The sequence below is a fragment of the Parasteatoda tepidariorum genome, chromosome 11 (assembly GCF_982258835.1).
Source record: "Parasteatoda tepidariorum strain Cologne lab strain chromosome 11, Ptep-v5.0, whole genome shotgun sequence".
NCBI lineage: Eukaryota > Metazoa > Arthropoda > Arachnida > Araneae > Theridiidae > Parasteatoda > Parasteatoda tepidariorum.
Window position 1 is genome coordinate 91,595,284 of NC_141765.1, and position 20,902 is coordinate 91,616,185.

A 20,902-nucleotide genomic window follows, 5' to 3' on the forward strand; every position below is an offset into this window, starting at 1 on the left:
AAAACTACTGTGAAACAAGTTTTGAATGACCAGAGATAAAGATTCGTGATATATGAATGATGTGCACTTTTCCTTGATTGAGGTAGGTGGCAGGCAATGTTACAGGTTAATAAGAATGCTCTAATTTAATTAGTTTAAGGTTTCGGCCGTGATCTTTGTTGTCATTCCCTGGGAAGGATAGCTACGAAGTCTTTTTCTTTTTATACCGCCAGATGGCGTTCTTTTTAAATTTGTATGTGTTTGTTTGCTTTTTGTTAATAAACTTTTACTTTCTGTCTGAATCTCGATCCACGGACTACAGTTGGCAGCACGGCTGTGGTTTTGAAAATTATGACGCAGTAAAAAGTTTCACTTAGTTTCGCCGTGATTTACATTGTTTAGATTCCAAAATCAAAATGAACAGGGATCTGCCGAGTATCCCACTGCTGAACAGTGATAACTTCTATCAGTGGAGTATTAAAGTCAAAGCTTTGCTGACACTTAAGAAAATTGCTAATGTGCTAACTGAAGAAGCCCCCGTTGATCCAAAATTGCAGGAACAATGGACATTAAACAATGATGACGCAGTTGCATACATACAACTATCGCTTTCTGATGACCAAAGTCTTCAGTTCGCAAACGAAACTAACGCAAAAATTCTATGGGAAAAAATTCAAATCACATTTACTGGTAAAACAGAAGATCGAAAAATCGATGCAAGTAACGAAATAAAAAATCTTGAAATGAAAGAAAATGAAAATGTGTCAGACTATATTGCAAGATCACGAGGACTTAAAACGAAATGTTCATCACTTGGACTGCAAATTTCAGAACGAGAACTTGTTTATTATACTGTTAGAGGATTAAGAGGAAAATTTGCAAAAATAAGAGAGATCTTGAAAACCCAACGCGAAAAAAAAATGGAGGAAATTTTAGAAATACTGCGGGAAGAAGAAAACATCTTATCAAAATTAAGAAATGATATTCCCAGACGAACAGAAGCATTCAGAGTAAAACATAAAAATGAAAATAGAAGCAAGAAGAAATGTTTCATCTGCCACAAAACGAATCACCTAGCTAAAGACTGCTATTTTCCGAAACAAGAACGAGGGAAATCAAAACCAAACATCTAAAGAAAAAAGAACATTTTCGAACTATAAATCGGGTATGAACAAAATCAAAAACAATAACGCTCATTGTGCATTTGAAAATCAAGATAAACATTCTAGTGAAAATTTCGCTCTTACCGCAGAACAAGAACAACACCAAATAAACTCTAGTACTACCGGTAAAAACGAAACTGTTTTTATTTTGGATTCTGGTGCTACTTCACACATGGTAAAAGATTTAAACTTTTTTGAAAACTTAAATCATGTTAATGGGATAATACAATTAGCAGGTAAGAAATTAAATTTAATTTCTAAAGGAATTGGCATTGTAAAAGCTACAACAACAGTTGATAATTGCAGTAAAAATCTAACAATATATGATGTAATATATGTACCAGATTTACGAAACAATTTAATTTCAGTATCTAAATTAATTGATAAAGGTTATAAAATTAAATCTAATGGTAATAATATTTTGATTTTAACTAATGATAATCGCAGTGTTTTAAAAGCTGTAAAAGTAAACAATCGTTTTGAAATTTTAATGGAACCCTGTAATAATGTTTCACCTAAATTTTTTGATTATAATGATGTAAATAATTCTGAGTTAGAATGTAATGAAGTAAGTAATTTGGATACTTATAATATTTGGCATAAAAGACTATGTCATTTAAATCCACAATACATGGTTAAAATGCAAAATTTTATTGGCATAAATTTTAAAGATTTTGAAAATTATCATTGTGAATCTTGTGATATAAGTAAAGTAACTCATAAGAGTCATCCATCAGTTAATATTGCACAAAGTAATTCTGTATTAGAGTTAATTCATGCGGACCTTGCAGGCCCTATAAATTGTGATTCATTAGGAAATTCAAAATATTTTTTAGTTCTAGTGGATGATTTTTCTGGGATGTACTTTTCTTATTTTTTAAAGCATAAAAATGAAGTATTTGAAATGTTTTGTATGTTTAAAGAAAGGTATGAAAATTTAATGAATAAGAAAATCAAAAGATTCAGAACAGATAACGGTCTAGAATTTGTTAATAACGAGATTGATAGTTTTCTAGAAAAATATGGGATCATACATGAAAAAACAGTACCGTATAATCCTTCGTCAAATGGACGTGCTGAGCGAGCCATAAGAGTATTAGTAGAAAGGGCTAGGACATTATTGTATGAAAGTGAATTACCATTAAAATTTTGGGCTGAAGCAATAAATTTTAGCACACACATTTCTAATCTTACACCGCGTAAAAATAAACAGAATCTTCCGATTGAAATATGGTCAGGAAAAGAACCTAAACTTAAATACTTAAAAGTATTTGGATGCGTCGTTTATTTTCATATACCTAAACAATTCCGAAATAAATTTGATGTTCCGGGAAAACGTGGCATTTTCGTCGGTTATTCTAGAGAAAGGCGCGCTTATAGAATATATGATGTTGATAAAAATATTGTAATTGAAGAGCGATCTGTTAAATTTAACGAATCATTAAGAGGAAGTAAATTTCTAACAAACAAAAATGAATGTAGCATATGGAACATTGAGGATTTGACCCAGTTTAATATAACTCTACCACAGATCGAAACTGAAACCCAAAACTCCCCTCCAACTGAATCAAGCAGTGAACATTCTTTTTCTCATAAATCTTCTCAAGAAAGTGCTGATTCACAAAATGAAAATAATCAAAATACTCCTGCATTAAGACGTTCCGAAAGAATTAAAAATAAAATATCCGCAAACGCGAACTTAGCCTTGAAAGGATCATCTATTCCTCAAAATTATGACCAGGCGATAAATAGTAATAAATATTCCGAGTGGGAAACCGCAATGGAAAACGAACTTCTTTCGATGGAGAAACATAAGGTTTTCGAATTAATTGAGAGGCCTAAGAAGGAAAAAATAATAAAAAGTAAATGGGTGTACAAAATTAAAAATGACAATAATAACAAAATTTACAAAGCACGACTGGTTGCAGCTGGATTTAATCAAATTAAAAATGTTGATTATTCTGAATCATATTCACCTGTGGTAAATATTGAATCATTCAGGTTATTAATTGCTTTAGCAGCAAAATTGGATTTATTTGTTAAATTTTTTGACATTAAAACTGCATATTTATATGGTGATATTGATGAAACTGTATACATGGAAATACCTCCAGGTTTTGAAGATAAATATGGTAAAAATAAGGTGTGTAAATTAAATAAAAGTATTTATGGTCTACCTCAATCTGGTAGAAATTGGCATATAAAGTTAAAAAATGAACTTAAAAAGATTGGTCTCACTCAACTTGCATCTGACAATTGCGTATTTACTAAAATTAATGATAATGATTTTTTAGCAATTTGTGTATACATAGATGATTTGGCAATATTCTCTAATAATTCGAAATTATACAAGGAAATTATTTCAAAACTTAATCAAACATTTGAAATAAAAGAAACAACTAATGATTCAAAATTTTTAGGCATTGAGATTTCACAAAAAGAAAACGGAATTGGTCTATCTCAAACTCATTACATTGAAACTTTAATGAAAAAATATGGTTTGGAAAAATGTAAGAAAACAAATATTCCCATAACTAAAGGTGAAGATAGATGTTTTAATCCTACTGATGATTTAGTAGATCAAACTGATTATCAGGAAATCGTCGGGGAACTTTTATATTTAGCAAATAGAACCCGACCAGATATTGCTTTTGTAACTAGTTATTTATCACAATTTAATAAACGTCCTGAAAAAAGGCATTATGTTTTGGCCAAGAGAGTTTTGAAATATTTGAACGGTTCAAAAGATAGAGTCTTGTTTTATAGTAAAGAATTTGGTTTTTTAATGTGTAGTGCGGATGCTAGTTGGGGCAATGCAGAAGGAGGAAAATCTTTTTCAGGTTGTGTAATTATGATAGGTAATTCTCTTATAACATGGAAAAGTAGAAAACAAAGATGTGTAGGACTTTCAACATGTGAAGCTGAATTATTTGCTGCAGATGACACAGCTCGAGAACTTACGTGGATAATAAATATGTTAAATGAACTGAACTGTAAAAAATTTATTGATGCTCCTGTTACTATGTTTTCTGATAGCCAAGCAGCCATTGACTGGTTGAACAACGGTAAATCTTCTAACAAAACCAGGCATGTAAATCTTAAATTTCATTTTGTGCGAGATATGATTGAAGATAAAATTTTAAAAACTGTTTATAAGAATACTAATGATAATATTTCTGATTTTTTAACTAAAGCTGTAACTTTTGAGAAGTTAATTTTTTCTTTGGAAAAAATAAGTTTACTTTGAAATTTATGTTAAAAGAATTAATATTTTTTATGTGTATATTGTTATATGTGTTAAAAAGTAAAATCCTTCTCGCAGGGGGAGATTGTTGTCATTCCCTGGGAAGGATAGCTACGAAGTCTTTTTCTTTTTATACCGCCAGATGGCGTTCTTTTTAAATTTGTATGTGTTTGTTTGCTTTTTGTTAATAAACTTTTACTTTCTGTCTGAATCTCGATCCACGGACTACAATCTTAATAATCAATCAGAGACAATTAGTCCAAAATATAAGCTGAATATGTGACTAGCAATATTTACAAAAATATGGTATCTTCATATTTTAAGAAATTTTAGACAGTGCAGAAAATTTGTACATTTTTTTTTAATAATAAAGAAGCTGAGTAGTAAAATAAGATGCTGCTGCTATATTAAGCAGTAATGCCTTCAAATACAAGGCTTTCGTTACTAGAATCAGGGGAAAAGAAAATACTGTAAATAAGGTTTTTTTTAAAAGGAGACCAAACTGTAATAGCAGGGAGCATAGCCAGATTTTTCAACAAAAAATAAGCACCTTTTAAGTTCTTTTTAAGCACTCAAAAAATATTTTAATCACTTTCCAAAAGAAAAATCATAATTAGGATCTGTGTACTAATAAAAAAAACTTCTACCGTAAACATAAAATCAATACAATTCAAAAACTTCTAAAAGACTTTACATTAGGGGTGCACAACCTTTTTCAGTGAAGGGCCACATGCACAGCAGATTGACCAAAGAAGGACCGCATGCCAAAGTGTTTAGACAGACATATTGAAAGCAATTGTTGGTGGTGATTGTTATATAAACATCATTGTTTATATGACACTAAATTCTTTTTGTCGGTTAACCTTGTAATCTCTTTGCAGAAAATACAATACTTTAAAACGTTTAAAATTAGAAAATGCAAAACTGATTACTTAAGAAAGAAAACAGAATTCGAAAATCAGAATCAATTTATCGGAAAAAAATTAGATAAATTGAAATAATTAAAAAACTATGGAAAAATTGAAATTTTTTTTATCACATTACAAAATACAAAAGTCCATTTAAACATAAATTTTAACGTAAATTTTTTTTTTCATAGAATTAAATTTCAAATAAATAAATATTCTAGTCATTAATGTAAATTCAAGTTAAATACTTTGATTTAAAGAAAGTTTATAGGGTTAAAAATGATTAAAACTAAAACTAAACCCCTTAAGTGTAAAATAAGACTTAGCATTTATTAGGGAATGTACTTTATCTTTCAGACATTTTTATTTTAAATTAATAATAAGAGGCTAAGAGAGGGAAGAAAAAGAAAGAAGAAAACACATTCAATTTTAAGGAACTATATTCCTTAATAATAAAAAACTATTAAGATACTTGTTTACAACTTTTTATGACGAATATATTTTTAACATGACACTTACTATTTACAATTAATACACAATCAATAAAATTTACATTACTTTACTTATCTTGGTTAAATTTTTTATTCAGTTAAAATTTAATGATATACAAATCATTTCCCAGCATATAATCATAAATGATATAAAATGCTCCAAGAAGATAGAAAATGGTTTAAAAAATTTCTTAATGGTTACACTGTAATTTGCAAAATTTTTGAATATTGTGATAATTTTATATACTTGATCATGTGATATTTTTTGAGCCATTAAATGAAAATGTAATGATTGTACTTAAAGACTACTCTGTAATTTTGAACAGGCCAAATTCATTCTGGAAAACAGTCTTTCGACAAAAGCTGTTGTTGTGGGTAGTATTAAACTTAAAGCAAATAACATAATCAGTTTTGGAATTTGTCCAAGATGTTGTTCTTCCTTTCTGGGTTTTTACATCGCGGAAATACAAATATCGATGTGTTTTTTTTTAATTGCTTGAATACGAATTGCCATGTGTGATTTTTAAATTGCGTAAATAATAAACTCGATGCTTGTTTTTCAAATCGCGTGAATACGAATCGTGTGGCTTTTAAATTGCGAAAGGACTACTCACAACACTTGATTTTTAAAATGCATGAATATGAATCGCGATATATGGTTTTTAAAACGAGTGCGAGAAAAGTAGCAGCGGATATTTTAAACGCCAGAACACGAATCGCGATATGTGATTTTAAATCCCGTAAATACGAAACGCGATGGATTATTTTTAAATCTCGTTAATGTTAATACGAAATGCGATGCGCAATTTTCAGATAGCGTAAATACAAATTACGATGTAAGACTTTTAAATTACATGTGACAACAAAAATAATAAGTTCGATGTGTGTTGTTAAACTTGCATGTGTTCATGGGACTAAAGAATTATGCCGTTTTTTGAATTTAATTTTTTTTTGCAAAACGGACCGCGTTTAATATAAACACATCTCGTTTCTTTTCCTGGGAAGGTGTTCATTTGGCTAAGATACGTAATTACTTTTTAAGTTACGGAAAAAAATTAAAGCTGAATCGAATTTCACGAGTTGTAATATTGTGTGAAAATATCAGGTATATTCTAAATCACAAATAAAAATGCAGCAATAACGGGAAAGAAGAAAAAACACTTTCGAAAAACCTCTTAAAAAATTCGTGTTAAAATCGGTACAACGCAAATGATAAAATCGGCACAAACAAAGCACGTAAAAAATAATTATTTACTCGCTTGCTGTCAAAGTATTAAAAATATCATAATCTTTTTAAATCACGGGGAAAACGTAATAACTACTAAAACAATAACCAAAATACTTTACAATTTTAGATGAAATTGGAGAAAATAAAGTCCATCAAAATTTTATGTAATTTAAATGCGAGATTTGAAATTAAAATGTCACAATAGCGTATAAAAAATATCGGTACTTTCAAAACCTTGTAGAAATGTGTAGCAATAATTTCTAAAATAACGATTGAAAAATAATTTGATTTGCGATAAAATCGTTACAAATAAGCCATGTCAAAAAATGGTTATCTAAATGAGCAGTTCTTTACTCGCGATTCGTAATAATATCATGCTAAAATATCGAAGTTTTAAAAACCGGGCGGAAATGTGCAGCAATAACTGTTGAAGAAAGGATCTAAAGTCATTTAGATTTTCCATGAAGTTTGCACAAATAAAGCGTTTCATAACTTTCAAAAATCGCTATTTCAGAAACTACTTGAAAATGGGTAGCAATGACTACCGAAAAGTCATTGGAATCGGCACATACGAAAAGCGTCAAAAGTGGTAATTAAAATTCGTAAATCGTAATAATGATGTATTAAAAATATTGGGATTTTTAAAACTATGCTGAAATCCGTAGCATTAACCATCGAAAAACTACATTGATTGAGATTGGGTGCGTCAAAAACTTAAAAGTGTAAATTTAAATTACCGAATTTTTTTTATTATTTTTCAAAAACAAATATAAAATTTTTTTTCTTCATTTTGTTCAGATTGCGGCCGCGGGCCGCACATCGAGGGTTGGCGGGCCGCATTTAGCCCGAGGGCCGCAGGTTGAGCACCCCTACTTTACATGATCATGATAAAATCAGGGATGCTACTCGCAAAATATCAAATTGTCTCACCAGAAATTGCATTTCGTCTCAGTTAAAATCTCTTTTTGGCTCAGTTTGTCTCAGCTAAAATTATTTTTTTCACTCAGTTTATCTCAGCTAAAATGATTATTAATCAGTTTGATAACAATATAAAGATAATTTTCAGGATCCATAAAACCATTAATAGCATACTAGGAGTACTACAATTATACATACATTCACTATTGCTAGGATTTTAAAAAACCTGCATATGATTGATTATAAGAGTCCACAAAATTGTTTTACGGACTCTGTTGTTTTCATATATATTGCATTTATCATTTATGCCAATGAATAGTATCTGTTCCAGAATTTTACAAAGTAAATTTTAACTTTCTTATTTTTTAAAATATAATGGTGTTAACTTTCTAAAAAGAAATATCTATTTAGTTTCAGTAATTCAAAAGGGAAAATACTCATTTCATTTTGAGCTCAAATTTCATCTCAAAATATATAACTATTCAGTTACAATGAAAGGTCTACAGATTTCAATAATTAAAAGAGAAATTCTGTAATTAAATAATGAGAGTTTAAGAAAATGCAAATAACACAAAAAAAAACACTCTTTGATAGAATTCAGGAGGTGCAGTGAAATTTTGAAATATTTTAGGTAGGAATTTTTCAAGAAAATTTTAGGGAGCACTTAATAGCCAAAAATTAGCATATATACATTTTTATATCAAAACAGAAATATTTAAAAACTATTATAAACAATTTAAAAAGACACATATAAATATAATTTTCTTTCTAAAATGACTTGCATCCTTTATTAAGTATAAAAGTAAACTTTTTAGTTTATTGGCATTGACTAGTAGATTGTACTTTCTTGCATTCACAAGATTAGTTAGTTGACTATGTTCTTTTAATTTGTATAGCTAAATATACAATCATAAAATGTGATTATGAATGCACTTAGTAATTGTTTAAATGCAACAACTGTTGAAAAATATATCACATCTTTACAGTAACTAATTCAAGAAAAAACTTAATTCTACTTCTTTCTAGAATCGTGAAACTGGATTTTAAAATAGCGTGAATATGAATTGCGATTTTGGGTTTTAAAATCGCGTGAATATGAATCGCGATATTGAATTACAAAATCGTGTGAATATGAATCACGATATTGGATTTTAAAATAGATTGAATATGAATCGCGATTTTGGATTTTAAAATCGCTTGAATATGAATCGCGATATTGGATTTCAAAATCGCGTGAATATGAATCACGATATTGGATTTTAAAATCGAGTGAACATGAATCGCGATTTTTGATTTTAAAATCAAGTGAATATGAATCACGATATCGGATTTTAAAATCACGTGAATATGAATCGTGCGGTTGGATTTTAAAATCGCGTGAATATGAATCGCGATTTTGGATTATAAAATCATGTGAATATGAATCACGCTGTTGGATTTTAAAAACACGAAAATACAAATCACGATATTGGATTTTAAAATCGCGTGAATATGAATCACGTGAATATGAATCGCGCAGCTGGATTTAAAAAACACAAATCACGATATTGGATTTTAAAATCGCGTCAATATGAATCACTATTTCGGATTTTAAAATCGAGTGAATATGAATCACGATTTTGAATTTTAAAATCACGTGAATAAGAATAGCGCTGTTGGATTTTAAAAAAGCGAAAATACAAATAGCGATATTGAATTTTTAAATTGCGTAAATAAGAATCACGATGAATAATTTTTAGATCACGTGAATACGAATCGCAATGAGTAATTTTTAAATAGCGTACAAATACGAAAAACGGGATCTGATATTACAACTGCGTGATAACGAATCGCAATATTGGATTTAAAAATGCGTGAATACGAATCGCGACGTTGGATTTTAAACTCGCGGGAATACAGATCGCGATATTGAATTTTTAAATTGAGTGAATAGGAATTGCTAGTACGATTTTTAAACAGCGTAAAAAAAGTCGCAACACATAAGTTTTAAATAAGTTAAATACGAAAATCGATGATTGATATTAAAATCGTCTGATTAAAAATCGCGATTTTAGCATATTCCAGCGCAATTCCTAATATTTAAAATTCCGAAAATCAGCCAAACGAAAAAAAAAATCATATATCGGTGGTCGAAACGAAACACTTAGACTCCTTTCCACTCTATAGCGGAAGTCGCGGGAATCCGACTATCGTTCCGGCGGCTTGGGTTTCTCTAATTGGACTCCCTAAAAATTTTAGTTTTTGGAACATGGTCGAAAATTTTAAAAATTGGGAGAAAAAAGCGGATTTCCGCTTTTTCGTGGAAGTCTTTCATCCCTTGGAGACGTGAACGGCAAAATGATCTCCAATGACTCACGGCAATGCGGATTAATATTTGAAACTGAATTCAGGTTTGCCAAATTTTGGACGTTTTGTCTCAGAATGGCGCAGCTTTGGCAGAAACTGAGCTGAATGTCGCAAAATGGCGCAGTTATGCCGTTTTGTCTCAGTTTGTCGCAAATGGCGCAGGCGCAGCATCCCTGTAAAATAACTAGTTTCTGATAAATGATGCAGAGAAAATTGTGAAAATCAATCATTTTTTGTATTTTGCATGAAGATTTAGAATTTCAATTCACTTCAAGAAAAAATCTCTTTTAAAAGTTAGCCCTTTTTACTAACCCCGAATAAAAAAAGCACCTTTAAGGGATTTGAAAAAACATAAATAAAATAAGCACCTTTGAGCACTTTTTAAAAACTCTACACACCCTGAAAAATGCAATCTAAAATTGTGCTCACCCCACATCAACAAGAGGGGGTTTATCTCTACCCCAGCAGTAACAGAAAAAGATGTTTGGACTGCGTAGACTTCCATGCTTTAAATCAGCAGGAAAACCAAGAGGAGTGCATTCAATACAAGTATAACCTTTTGGCACTGTTCCTCTCTGGCTACGTTTAATAACGATCACATCAGTGATGGGCAGCAAAGACTGAGTAGATTTGGGACTGTTTCCATCACAAGAGAACTCTTCGAGGGGTGAGGCATTATCTAGAAGACCTGCAACTACAAAGTAGTTGGCTACTCGTTTATCCTCCATTCTTCAAAATTCCGCATCCTTGACACCCTGCAATAAAGTTCACTTTTATTTGTACCTAGCAGAAGAAGGTTGGTCAAATTTCAAAACAAAAGTAAAACATAAGTATCTTTACAAAAACAAAGAATTGCAAAATAATTTTAATAGATAAAAAAAATTTTTTTCAAAAAAAGCGATTTGTCTACTTTGACAAAAAAGTGTCAGGAAAATACATGGGATTTTGTACTATTAATTAATGCTTAAATAAATAATTATTTTCCTATCAGCTATTTAACAAAAATAACAACACATATCATAATTTAAATATGCAATTAAATATATATATATAGAAAGATATTTACATGAATATGTCACCTTTTTAGCTGTACTATATTTTTAATAGCATAATATGTGGTCTTTACTATATGGTTTATGTCAATGTTGAATATAAATTTTTTTTTCCATTATAATCCCAAAGAAATACAGACTTGAAAATTTGCAAAAACATCGAGAGAAAAGAAGTGAAATAAAAATGTTTATTTCTTTTAAAATTAAAATCTTTTAAACAAACTATTTTTTTTAAAAAAATTAGCCATGTAATACATTTTATCGAATGTCTCTAAAAACTGAATAAAATAACATAAAATTTAATGATCTTGGACAAATGGTTTTCAAATTTCTAAATAATTGACTTTGAATAATTTATACGCTATACGTATGATTTCAGAATCATTGTCAGTTGTTTATTTTTAGTTTTATTACTCATAAAAGTTTCTAAAAATAATATTTGCATGGTAACTCTTTATGAGAATTGTCACCTTTAAGAATCCCGAGTGGTCACGTCCCACAGACGGACCCCCATGGCTCAAGTGATTTGAAAACACTAAAGATTAGAAATTGAAAGGGAGTTGCCATGGATAGGAGGTGCTGGCGCTTATGAGCTGCTGAAGCAGCCAAGGCCTGCAAGAGGCTGTTGCGCAGATAACGAAGAAGGTAACTCTTTATAAGATCTAATTCACGTGTTCTGAACATCGTTTTGTGCATTTTTTTCAATAGTGACTGAACTTCTGAGTTAAACCGATGAATGGTTCAATTGTGATGCAAATGATCAGGAAATAGAACATTTTAATGATAAAGAAATTTTAGATAGTGCAGTGCTCATTTATGTGCAGTTGCTGAAGAAAGCGCAGAAGATCAAACTAAGAAAAAAGACAGCTCTATCACAGATTTAAGGACTAATTCAATACATAGAAGAGTAATGTGATGTGACACTTTGCATATATTTTGGCAATCTCAAATAAATAAGAAATGTTTCAATACCATGAAACAAACAAAGCTGATACATTTTTTTATACGTAAATAAAAAAAAATGTAAAAGAAGACAATCTGTAGAAAACTACAAATCAAAAATATGTACTAGATATTTTTTTATTTATTTTATTACTGTCCTTGAACAGCCGATAAAATTTTTTGGGTTTACTACTGCTAATGTTCAACTTCGTTGCCTTGTATTTTTGAACTAGATCCAGAAGACAAGGGAACTCCTGGATCAAGTATTTAGAGAAATTTGCTTTCGTGGAGGACTTTTTGATGGAACTAACCTGCACTTGTGCCACCTGGTGAGGAAAACTACGAAAATCTCCCATGGTTAGCCTGACGGCAAGGGGACTCTAACCCATGATTCCTCTACTACTGAGGAAATTTTACATCACGCGGGATGTGGTATTCGTACCGACCAGACCTGGCTAGGATTCCAACCTGGTTCACCTCATTAGGAGGCATACACAATAATAGATAATAAAATTTATCATTTATATTTTTAAAAAAAAATTATGTGTTTCCTTTAAGTGTTTCGCGTATTATCCGCAAATTTCTGCGCTTCGTGGATAAGGTGAAGCTTCAACCTGGTTCACCTCAATAGGAGGCATGCGCAATAATAGATATTAAAATTTATCATTTATATTTTTATTTAAAATTATGATGTGTGTTTCCTTTAAGCATTTTGAGGATTAACTGCTTCGTGGATAAGCAGGAGTTTACTATAATTATAAGAAACAACCACTAACAGAGTTGACAAAAGAAAAAAAGTACTTAAATAAGAACATTAATTTCAGTAAAGATAAGGTAGGTTCTAGACCTCTTTTAAATTAACTTCTAAGTTTAAAGTCTTTTATTTTTATAAAAGGGAATGATGGCATAAATAATTAGCAGGTTATATTCTCAAACATATTTCATTCCTAACTGATATCTTTAAAATAATACTTGATAGAATAAGGATTCACAAAGTTTATCTTTTTTACTTATTTGTATACATAAACATTAGAGAAAAATCAGATTCTTTAAAAACTTATGAAATTTTTCATATTATCCTTTACAAGATGTATTTTTATTATAAATCAAAAGATATTTTAATTTAAAGAAATCTCAATTAATTGAATCTCAATGTTGTAAATTTAATTAAATATTTGGAACAATACAATAATCAATATTTTAAAATTGAAAACAGTATAAAAGATCTTAATAAGTTTAACTCAGTCATACTTGATAATTTTTAAACAATAACTACTTCTTGTTTTATTGTACAATTTGTCTTGTATTCTAAATGTTAAGTTGTGTTTTGCTCATACTTTGCAAAATAATTCATTAATATAAAAATTAAATTTCCTAGTTCAGTTTTTTTGAGTTAAAAATGAAATTTTAAAATTTCACTAAATTAATGATTACATAATAAAAATTATTTTTTTTGTTTCTAATAAGACACAGAAAAAAACTTTTCAAGCAAAATATCAAAGGACTAATATTAAAATTTTTTATTTATTTTTAATAAAATAGTTTTATAGTTGCTTTTTTTAAAAAAAAATTTATATATGAAATTTCTAGTTTAATTTTATCACTTACATTAACTTTTTGGGATTAATAGAGACAAACAAATTTAAGACATTTTAAACTCATTCTCTGTGATCATTCCTTTTTTCTATTTTATCCAGTACATAACATTGTCTTATCAATTACTTTTCCTTGAAAAGAGCTCAAAGTTCACTTAATTACTTAGCATAAAGTCTAGGTACTTTGTGATATTGCAAAATGTAAACCGTTTTACATTACTTTTTAATGCGACAATACAGCTCCTTGACTGGGTATTTATAGTTTTTTGAAATATTTCTTCTGCAATTGATATATTTTAAGATTTATTGTTAATTTTTGAAAATTCAAGAAGTTACATAATTTTCAGAGCTATAAGCAAGATAACTGATGGTTACATGCTTCAAAAGGGACCAAAAATTATAATAACCCTGATTTAGGGGTATTTATCCGAGGCAGGGATAAATACCAATTTATAAATATACCTACTCCTACTGGGTATTTACTCGACCCACATCTATAAACATAAACACTAGAGGAAATATCTTTAGTAAGTCAGTCCAACTATTGGCCAAAGCCAGACAATATCAATATTGTGACCCAGAGGACCCACGGCTCTTAAACAAGCCTTTATTGTATTAAAACAAAAGGCAAAGACAATGAATTCAATAGAGCCAAGATGGTTCAAGGGATAGAGCATTCTCCCACCAATGAGGTGAAATGGGTTAAAATCCCATGGCTGGTCGATATGAATCAGCATACGGATTGCACTGACCACAGTGCTGACAAGAAAAATATCCTCAGTGGTAGAAGGACCATGGGTTAGATTCCCTTTGTCTCCAGGTTAACCTTGGGAGATTCTTGTGGTCTTCCTCTTCATGTAACCCAAATGCGAGTTAGTTCCATCAAAAAGTCCTCCACGAAGGGAAATTTCTCCCAACAAGTGATCCAAGAGCTCCCTCTCTTATCTTCTTGTCAGGGTTCCAAATTACAAGGCTCCAAAGTTGAACATTAGTAGTCATAAACCCAAAAATTGGGTTGGTCGTTCAACAGTGGTTATAAAATAAAACAAAACAAAATTAATTTAATGTTAAAAAGACCAACTATATTCCACGTTTAAATTTAGATCTTCAATTTAGTCATCTAGAAATTGTGTAATACAAGTTTGAAAAAGTGGATTGCAACAGTTATTTAGGAGCAGAATTTAACAATAACAATGACCTTACTACAGAAATACATAAACGAATCACAAATGCTTAATAGATGTTTTCACAGTCCAAACTTTCTAAATTACTCTTACATAAAAGTCTTATAATACTTCTCTTGACTTCAGAGACCTGGACTAAGAAAGGTGAGAAGGTGATTACAATTTTTGAAAGAAGGGTACTCTGTGGTGGAATTCAGGTAAATGGCTCGTAAAGAATTAACTTAGAGCTGTATAAAATCTTAAGGGAGCCTGATCTTGCCAAGTGAATACAAATACAGACTAAAATGGGTCGAACATTTAATCAGGAAGATCAAAACAGGAAAAAAATATTTTTATCAAAACCTATGCGAATAAGACAAAGAGGTCGATTGAGAGTTTTGAAAAGGACATCAACACTATGAAAATGAAAAACTGGACAACGGTCGCCAAACAGAGGAACAGTTGGAGAAAATTCTTAAAGAAAGCCAAGGCTGTCGCATCAGTAAAAAAAATTGTAGAAAAATATCTATTTTTTATAAAAAATATAAAATAGTTTTAATAAAATACAAAAATAGTTTCTTATTTTAAAATTTAGCAAAACTGGTATCCAGCCCTGTGGCAGAATTTTTTCGGGCTTTCTGCGACAAAATTATCTAGCAGTAATATCTTTCTGCAAGATACTGTCAGTAATAACAATTATACATGTTACTAATTTAAGGTTACAAAACCCATATCAAAAACAAAAAAAAATATATACAATTTTTAAAATTGAATATGTAATATTTTTTTTGAATCTAATATTATGGGCAATATTCTTATATTTTGTCAAAGGGGATAATTATTTCCCTTATCGCATATTGCAAATCATCATCACATGATGAAATCTGCAGCAGTAATTACCAAAAAACAGATTGACAACGAAATCACGCGAATCGGACTCTTCAGAATGGGGTTACTCAAATGCATGCTTCATTTCAAGATTGGATTGTTGTAATAATATCTTTATTGGGTGCAAGCATGAAAGTGCATGCAACCGCAGGGTGCCCCCAGGGAGGGGCTTTATCCCCTATCCTATGGTGTATAGTAATGGACTCCTTGTTAGTTTGGTTAACTGATCTTGGCATACCCTGTATCGGGCACGCTGTTGACGGTGTCATTGTCAGAGGTAAACATGGTAAAACAATCTCTGATATCATGAATAATGCACTTCTAGAAGTAGCTAGATGGTGCTCTGAATCAGGTTGTCAATCCATCTAAGATAAGCTATGTAGCCTTCACACGAAAAAGGTACCTTGATCTAGGTAATGTATACTACCTGGACCATTGAACAGTTGAAGGTTTTAAGTACGCATAGTCTAGAAAGAAAAAAAAAACTATTTTCAGTTCAGTATCAGATGAAACTAAAGAAGGTTGTATATTATAACTATCCTTATTATAAGTATTATAAATGATTGTATATTATAATGGTTGTATATGAGGTCCTAGAGTTGAGGCAAGAACCACATAGTAAAGAAAAAATATTTCAATAATAGAAATATCTGCAGTTTAGCATCAGATGAGAGTAAATATGTGAATAATTGTATATTGTAAGTATAATTAACCCTAAGGTCTTGCAGTTGTAAGAATACAAGCTTACAGTGATTTTTCCAAGTTTGACGTGACAATGGTTCAAATCAAATGACAGGATAACACAGTTTTGATTGTTTGATTTCTTCATACAGGTTCAAAAGCTGGGTGGCAATGATTTAAATCAAACCATAAAATTAATAAATTATATCATGATTTTAATTACTTGATATTTTTACAGGGCAAAAAAAAATCAAGTGTAAAGAGCTGAAAGCAAGGGGTTAATCATTTAAATCAAATAATAAAATTAGAGATTTATAAATCTTGGACATTTTTCCTCATTATTTTTTTTTTACATGTTGCAAGGGATCAATGATTTAAAACAAATCATAAAAGTAAGACAAAAACATGATTAAGATAAGTTAACGAAAAATAAGGAATTGCTTACAATAAAATTTTTCAAGCAAAAGATTACTAACATTTGGGCACAGTAATGCTGAAGTTATTGGATAAAATATTGAAAGTTAATTGATAAAAATATGTAGGTCTTTCGTAAATCATGTACAAGTTTGGTACATGATTTAAGAAACATATTCGCATATATAAATCAAAGCTTTGATAAAATTTATTAATAATACCTAATACCTTTTAAATACATATTGCAGGATAAGAATTTATTATATTATAACTCAAGTTACTTAGTTACAATACTTTAATTACAATATTATAAATAAAGTATAACATTGTAAAGTATTATGTAAAATATTTCAAACTAAAATGGTTAAAATAATTATTACAAACTAATTGCAGAAAAAAAAATCTTAGTTGTTCTTATTAAAGGTTAATACTTTTCTGAATTTGTCAAGATTAAGATTTGATTTGTCTGTCATATATTGAAGAAGAATAAATTAATTTAGACCAAGACACATAAAAAATTATTTTAAATTACTCTTGGCAGAAAAAGTCTTTTTTCATTATTGAAATACATAAACCACATGCTTTTATAAGTTTTAAATTTGAGTTTAAATTAATATAAAACTAAATGTATATAATTTAAATATTATTTTCACCAACATATAGAAAATTCAAAAATTTTACCACTAAAAATATTTTTTAACATATGTGAAGTAAAAAAAAAATTACCTTAACAAACATACCTGCATCCATAAGACCAAACTCTAAAATATCATGTGTAAGAACACCCCTAATGCAATAAAATTCATCTGCACTCTCAACACCATGATTCTACTGCAGATTCAATACAAATAAAAATTAATATAAAATAAAACATGAAAAAATAAATTTATTTGTTGGAAAAACATTAATAAGATTTCATTATTATGTGCAAGTATCAGTACATGGATAAAGAAAAAAGGCATATTAGATTAAAGTTAAACTTCGTAAATTTTATAAGCTGATTGTATTTTGGACAGAAAAGGATTAAGAATAAAAGGATTAAAATCTTTAAAATTAAAGTAACTGTATTAGAGCAGTGCTCCCGAAAGAAAAGAAAAAATAGCTAAGCTGGTTGCAGTTGGCAGTTATTTCTAGAAAAGTATTATGAAAACATTTATTATTCTTAAATTTAAACTGTACACCACTTTTTTACCTTTTATATTAGAAACAGTCCTGTATAGATGTTTTAACTTTAAGTCTTGGTGGAACTAACCCACACTTGGTGTAAATTAAAACAATAACTGGAGAAGGAGATTTAACTTCAAACTGTACGAGATTTATAAACAGCCAGATATTATTAAATATGTAAAATAAATAGAATGAATTAGATGGCCCACGTGATTCGAAAGAGTGATGACAATACAATTAAAAATATATTACTTTTTAGATTAAATGGATAAAGAAAGTGGGGTTGATATGGAGAAATCTGATTTTCTTGGAATTAATTAAAAGAATTGGAGATCAAAGATAAATCGGAAATAGTTATGGAGAAATCTTCAGAGAAAGGCATTGGCCCACATTAAGCTGCCTGACCAACTATGAAGATGATGGAACTAGCCTGCATTAGCATTACAAGGAAGAGAAATTCAAGATAACCTCCCACGGCAAGGGAATTTAACACTGATGATATTTTGCATAAGAATAGTAGTTTGAGTATACATGTGGGTTGAGTAAATATTCAGTGGTTAGTTTTTTTATTTCAAAAAAAGGTAATTATTCAGGTATTTACCATTGCCTCAGGTAAATAACCAAAAAAAAATATTGGGGTATTTACCACTTTTTGGTCTTTTTAAAGCATATAACCAAAATTTGTTTTGCTTATAATCCTGAAAATAATATACTAATTTTATCTTTATTTTCAAAAACAAACTTTTAACGATACATATCAGTTCCCAAAGAAATATTTAAAAAAAAAAAAATTTAAATAAAGAGGAACATGATAAATTGTTACATTAAAAAATTTATGAAAAAAGGTTCGCAATATGTGATGTAATAAAATGGATATCATATTAAACCATTTGAGTTCACATTTGCAGTTTTTTTATAGAAACACATAATTTTTTTCAATGCAATGGGATAAACTGGATTAAATAGAAGAAATCCTGAACAAACGATTAGAGTCTTTGGAAACTAAGTTTTAAAAAAGGTTTTAATTTATACCGAGTTTCTAAATTTAATATTAGTTATAAAACTATAAATTTCATACCTAAATTTGAAAAGAAATTTATCCATAAAACTATTTAATTTAAACTAAATTTGTCTGGTTAAAAAAAAAAATGCAATTAGTTTAAAATCCTTTGATCTTTTTAGTTTTTTCTATATCTGTTGTTTAGGATTTTCAGAATGTGCATTGTTAGATTAAAAAAAATTTTGTTTTTAAAAATTTGACAAATTTGTGAAATTTCAAAATTTAATCTTTATCAGAATAAATATTGAAGTATGTAATTTTTTTATATTACTGAGTTACTTTTCAAGCTTAAAATACAAAACAATTTAAACAAAGTAACAAAATGTAGTCTTATTTGAGTATTCCATATGAAATATTCATTATTAATAAAGCTCCTAAATGTTGTTTTATGTTTTTAATTAAATTAACAATATTAAATTTAGATTAAATATTTCTTTAAATAAAAATATCTTGTGATTTGTATTAAAAATACATCATGCGATTAGTAATACAAAACATTTTATAAGTTTTTAGTGATAAGTTTTGTCAATACGAAAACTAATTTAAGAATAAAAAGTGAACATGTACATCAAATGCTTTTATTACAGTTTAAGAAATAAAATTTTAGTCATCTAATGTTTATTCACATAATAAAATTAAGAAAATAAACTTTATAAATTCTAAATCTATCAAGTATTACTCTACACTTATACCAATCAGGAGTAAAAGATATTTAATGCCAATAAAATTTATAATAATTAATTATTATTTATTTGTAAACTTATGCCATGTATATTTTAACTTTTTATGTCCAAATCAGACTGATGTCTTTAGCATTTAATTTATGAAAAATAATTTTTTTTCAATTGAAAATAATAAATGATGTGTATTTAATTAAAAAATATTAAATAAATACAGTTTTAATACAGCAGGGTTTTTTTTTCTTTGCAAACTTTCAGAAGATTTTCTATCTTATTTATTAATTCATTAGCAATAATGATGAAAAATTCAACAAATTTTACAGCCACATAACACATAATTATTATTTAGAAAGATAGCATCAATTCATAACTAATTATGGATCAATCAAGAAACTATGCATTATTCATATTCAGGATAAGTATTGTATGATAAATTTATTAAAGTAAATTACTTAACACTTGAATACACTTTCGCACTTCAAAAATATATTTGCGGCAAAACTTTCTTCCTTTAGCTGTTACTTTTAAAACCAGAACTCTTGAGAATTAAGATTAGAAATGTGAATTTTATGAGATTTAAACCATAACTGCTCTCAAAAAAAGAAAACTGAAAAAAGGACAATTTTACTAATTAACATGCTAAATTGAATGAATTTTTCTTCATGAATAAAGAATTAACTATTGAAAATGTAAGCAAATCTTAATTATGTTTTAAATATACATAATTTTGTAAAATTTTAAAGAAACAGATAACCATTGAATTAGAAATAAAATTGATAAATACCCATTTATTTATAAATTTTGGGTACTTCCCAAGTATTTTACATCTACAGGTTTGAATGAGCTGTGTGCAGAATTTGTAATATCCAGCCATCTCTGAGATTCACAACTGGGTCACCTCATTGTGAGATGAGCACTCCACCCTCTGAGCCACCGCGACTTTTTATTAACTTTTCTAAACCATCAAATGTGTGTATAAGTGA

General features: G+C 29.0%; 1 protein-coding gene across 11 annotated transcripts in view; it reads right to left on the reverse strand.

Moving 5' to 3' along the window:
• The window catches only part of LOC107451325 (DENN domain-containing protein 4C-like), a 94,672-nt gene that overhangs the window by 41,168 nt on the left and 32,602 nt on the right, over positions 1-20,902 (reverse strand). For 6 of the 11 annotated variants that reach the window (XM_087155039.1, XM_087155034.1, XM_087155037.1 and 3 more), the window contains 3 exons: positions 17,739-17,843; positions 16,345-16,384; positions 10,707-11,032 (listed from right to left, as the gene is read on the reverse strand). In XM_087155039.1, coding sequence (XP_087011165.1) covers positions 10,707-11,005 — 299 coding nt within the window. In that variant the 5' untranslated portion in view covers positions 11,006-11,032; positions 16,345-16,384; positions 17,739-17,843. Of the gene's footprint in view, positions 1-10,706; positions 13,765-16,155; positions 16,385-17,738; positions 17,844-20,902 lie in introns of those variants that run through there. The other 5 variants (XM_087155038.1, XM_087155031.1, XM_087155033.1 and 2 more) reach the window with 4 other exon arrangements.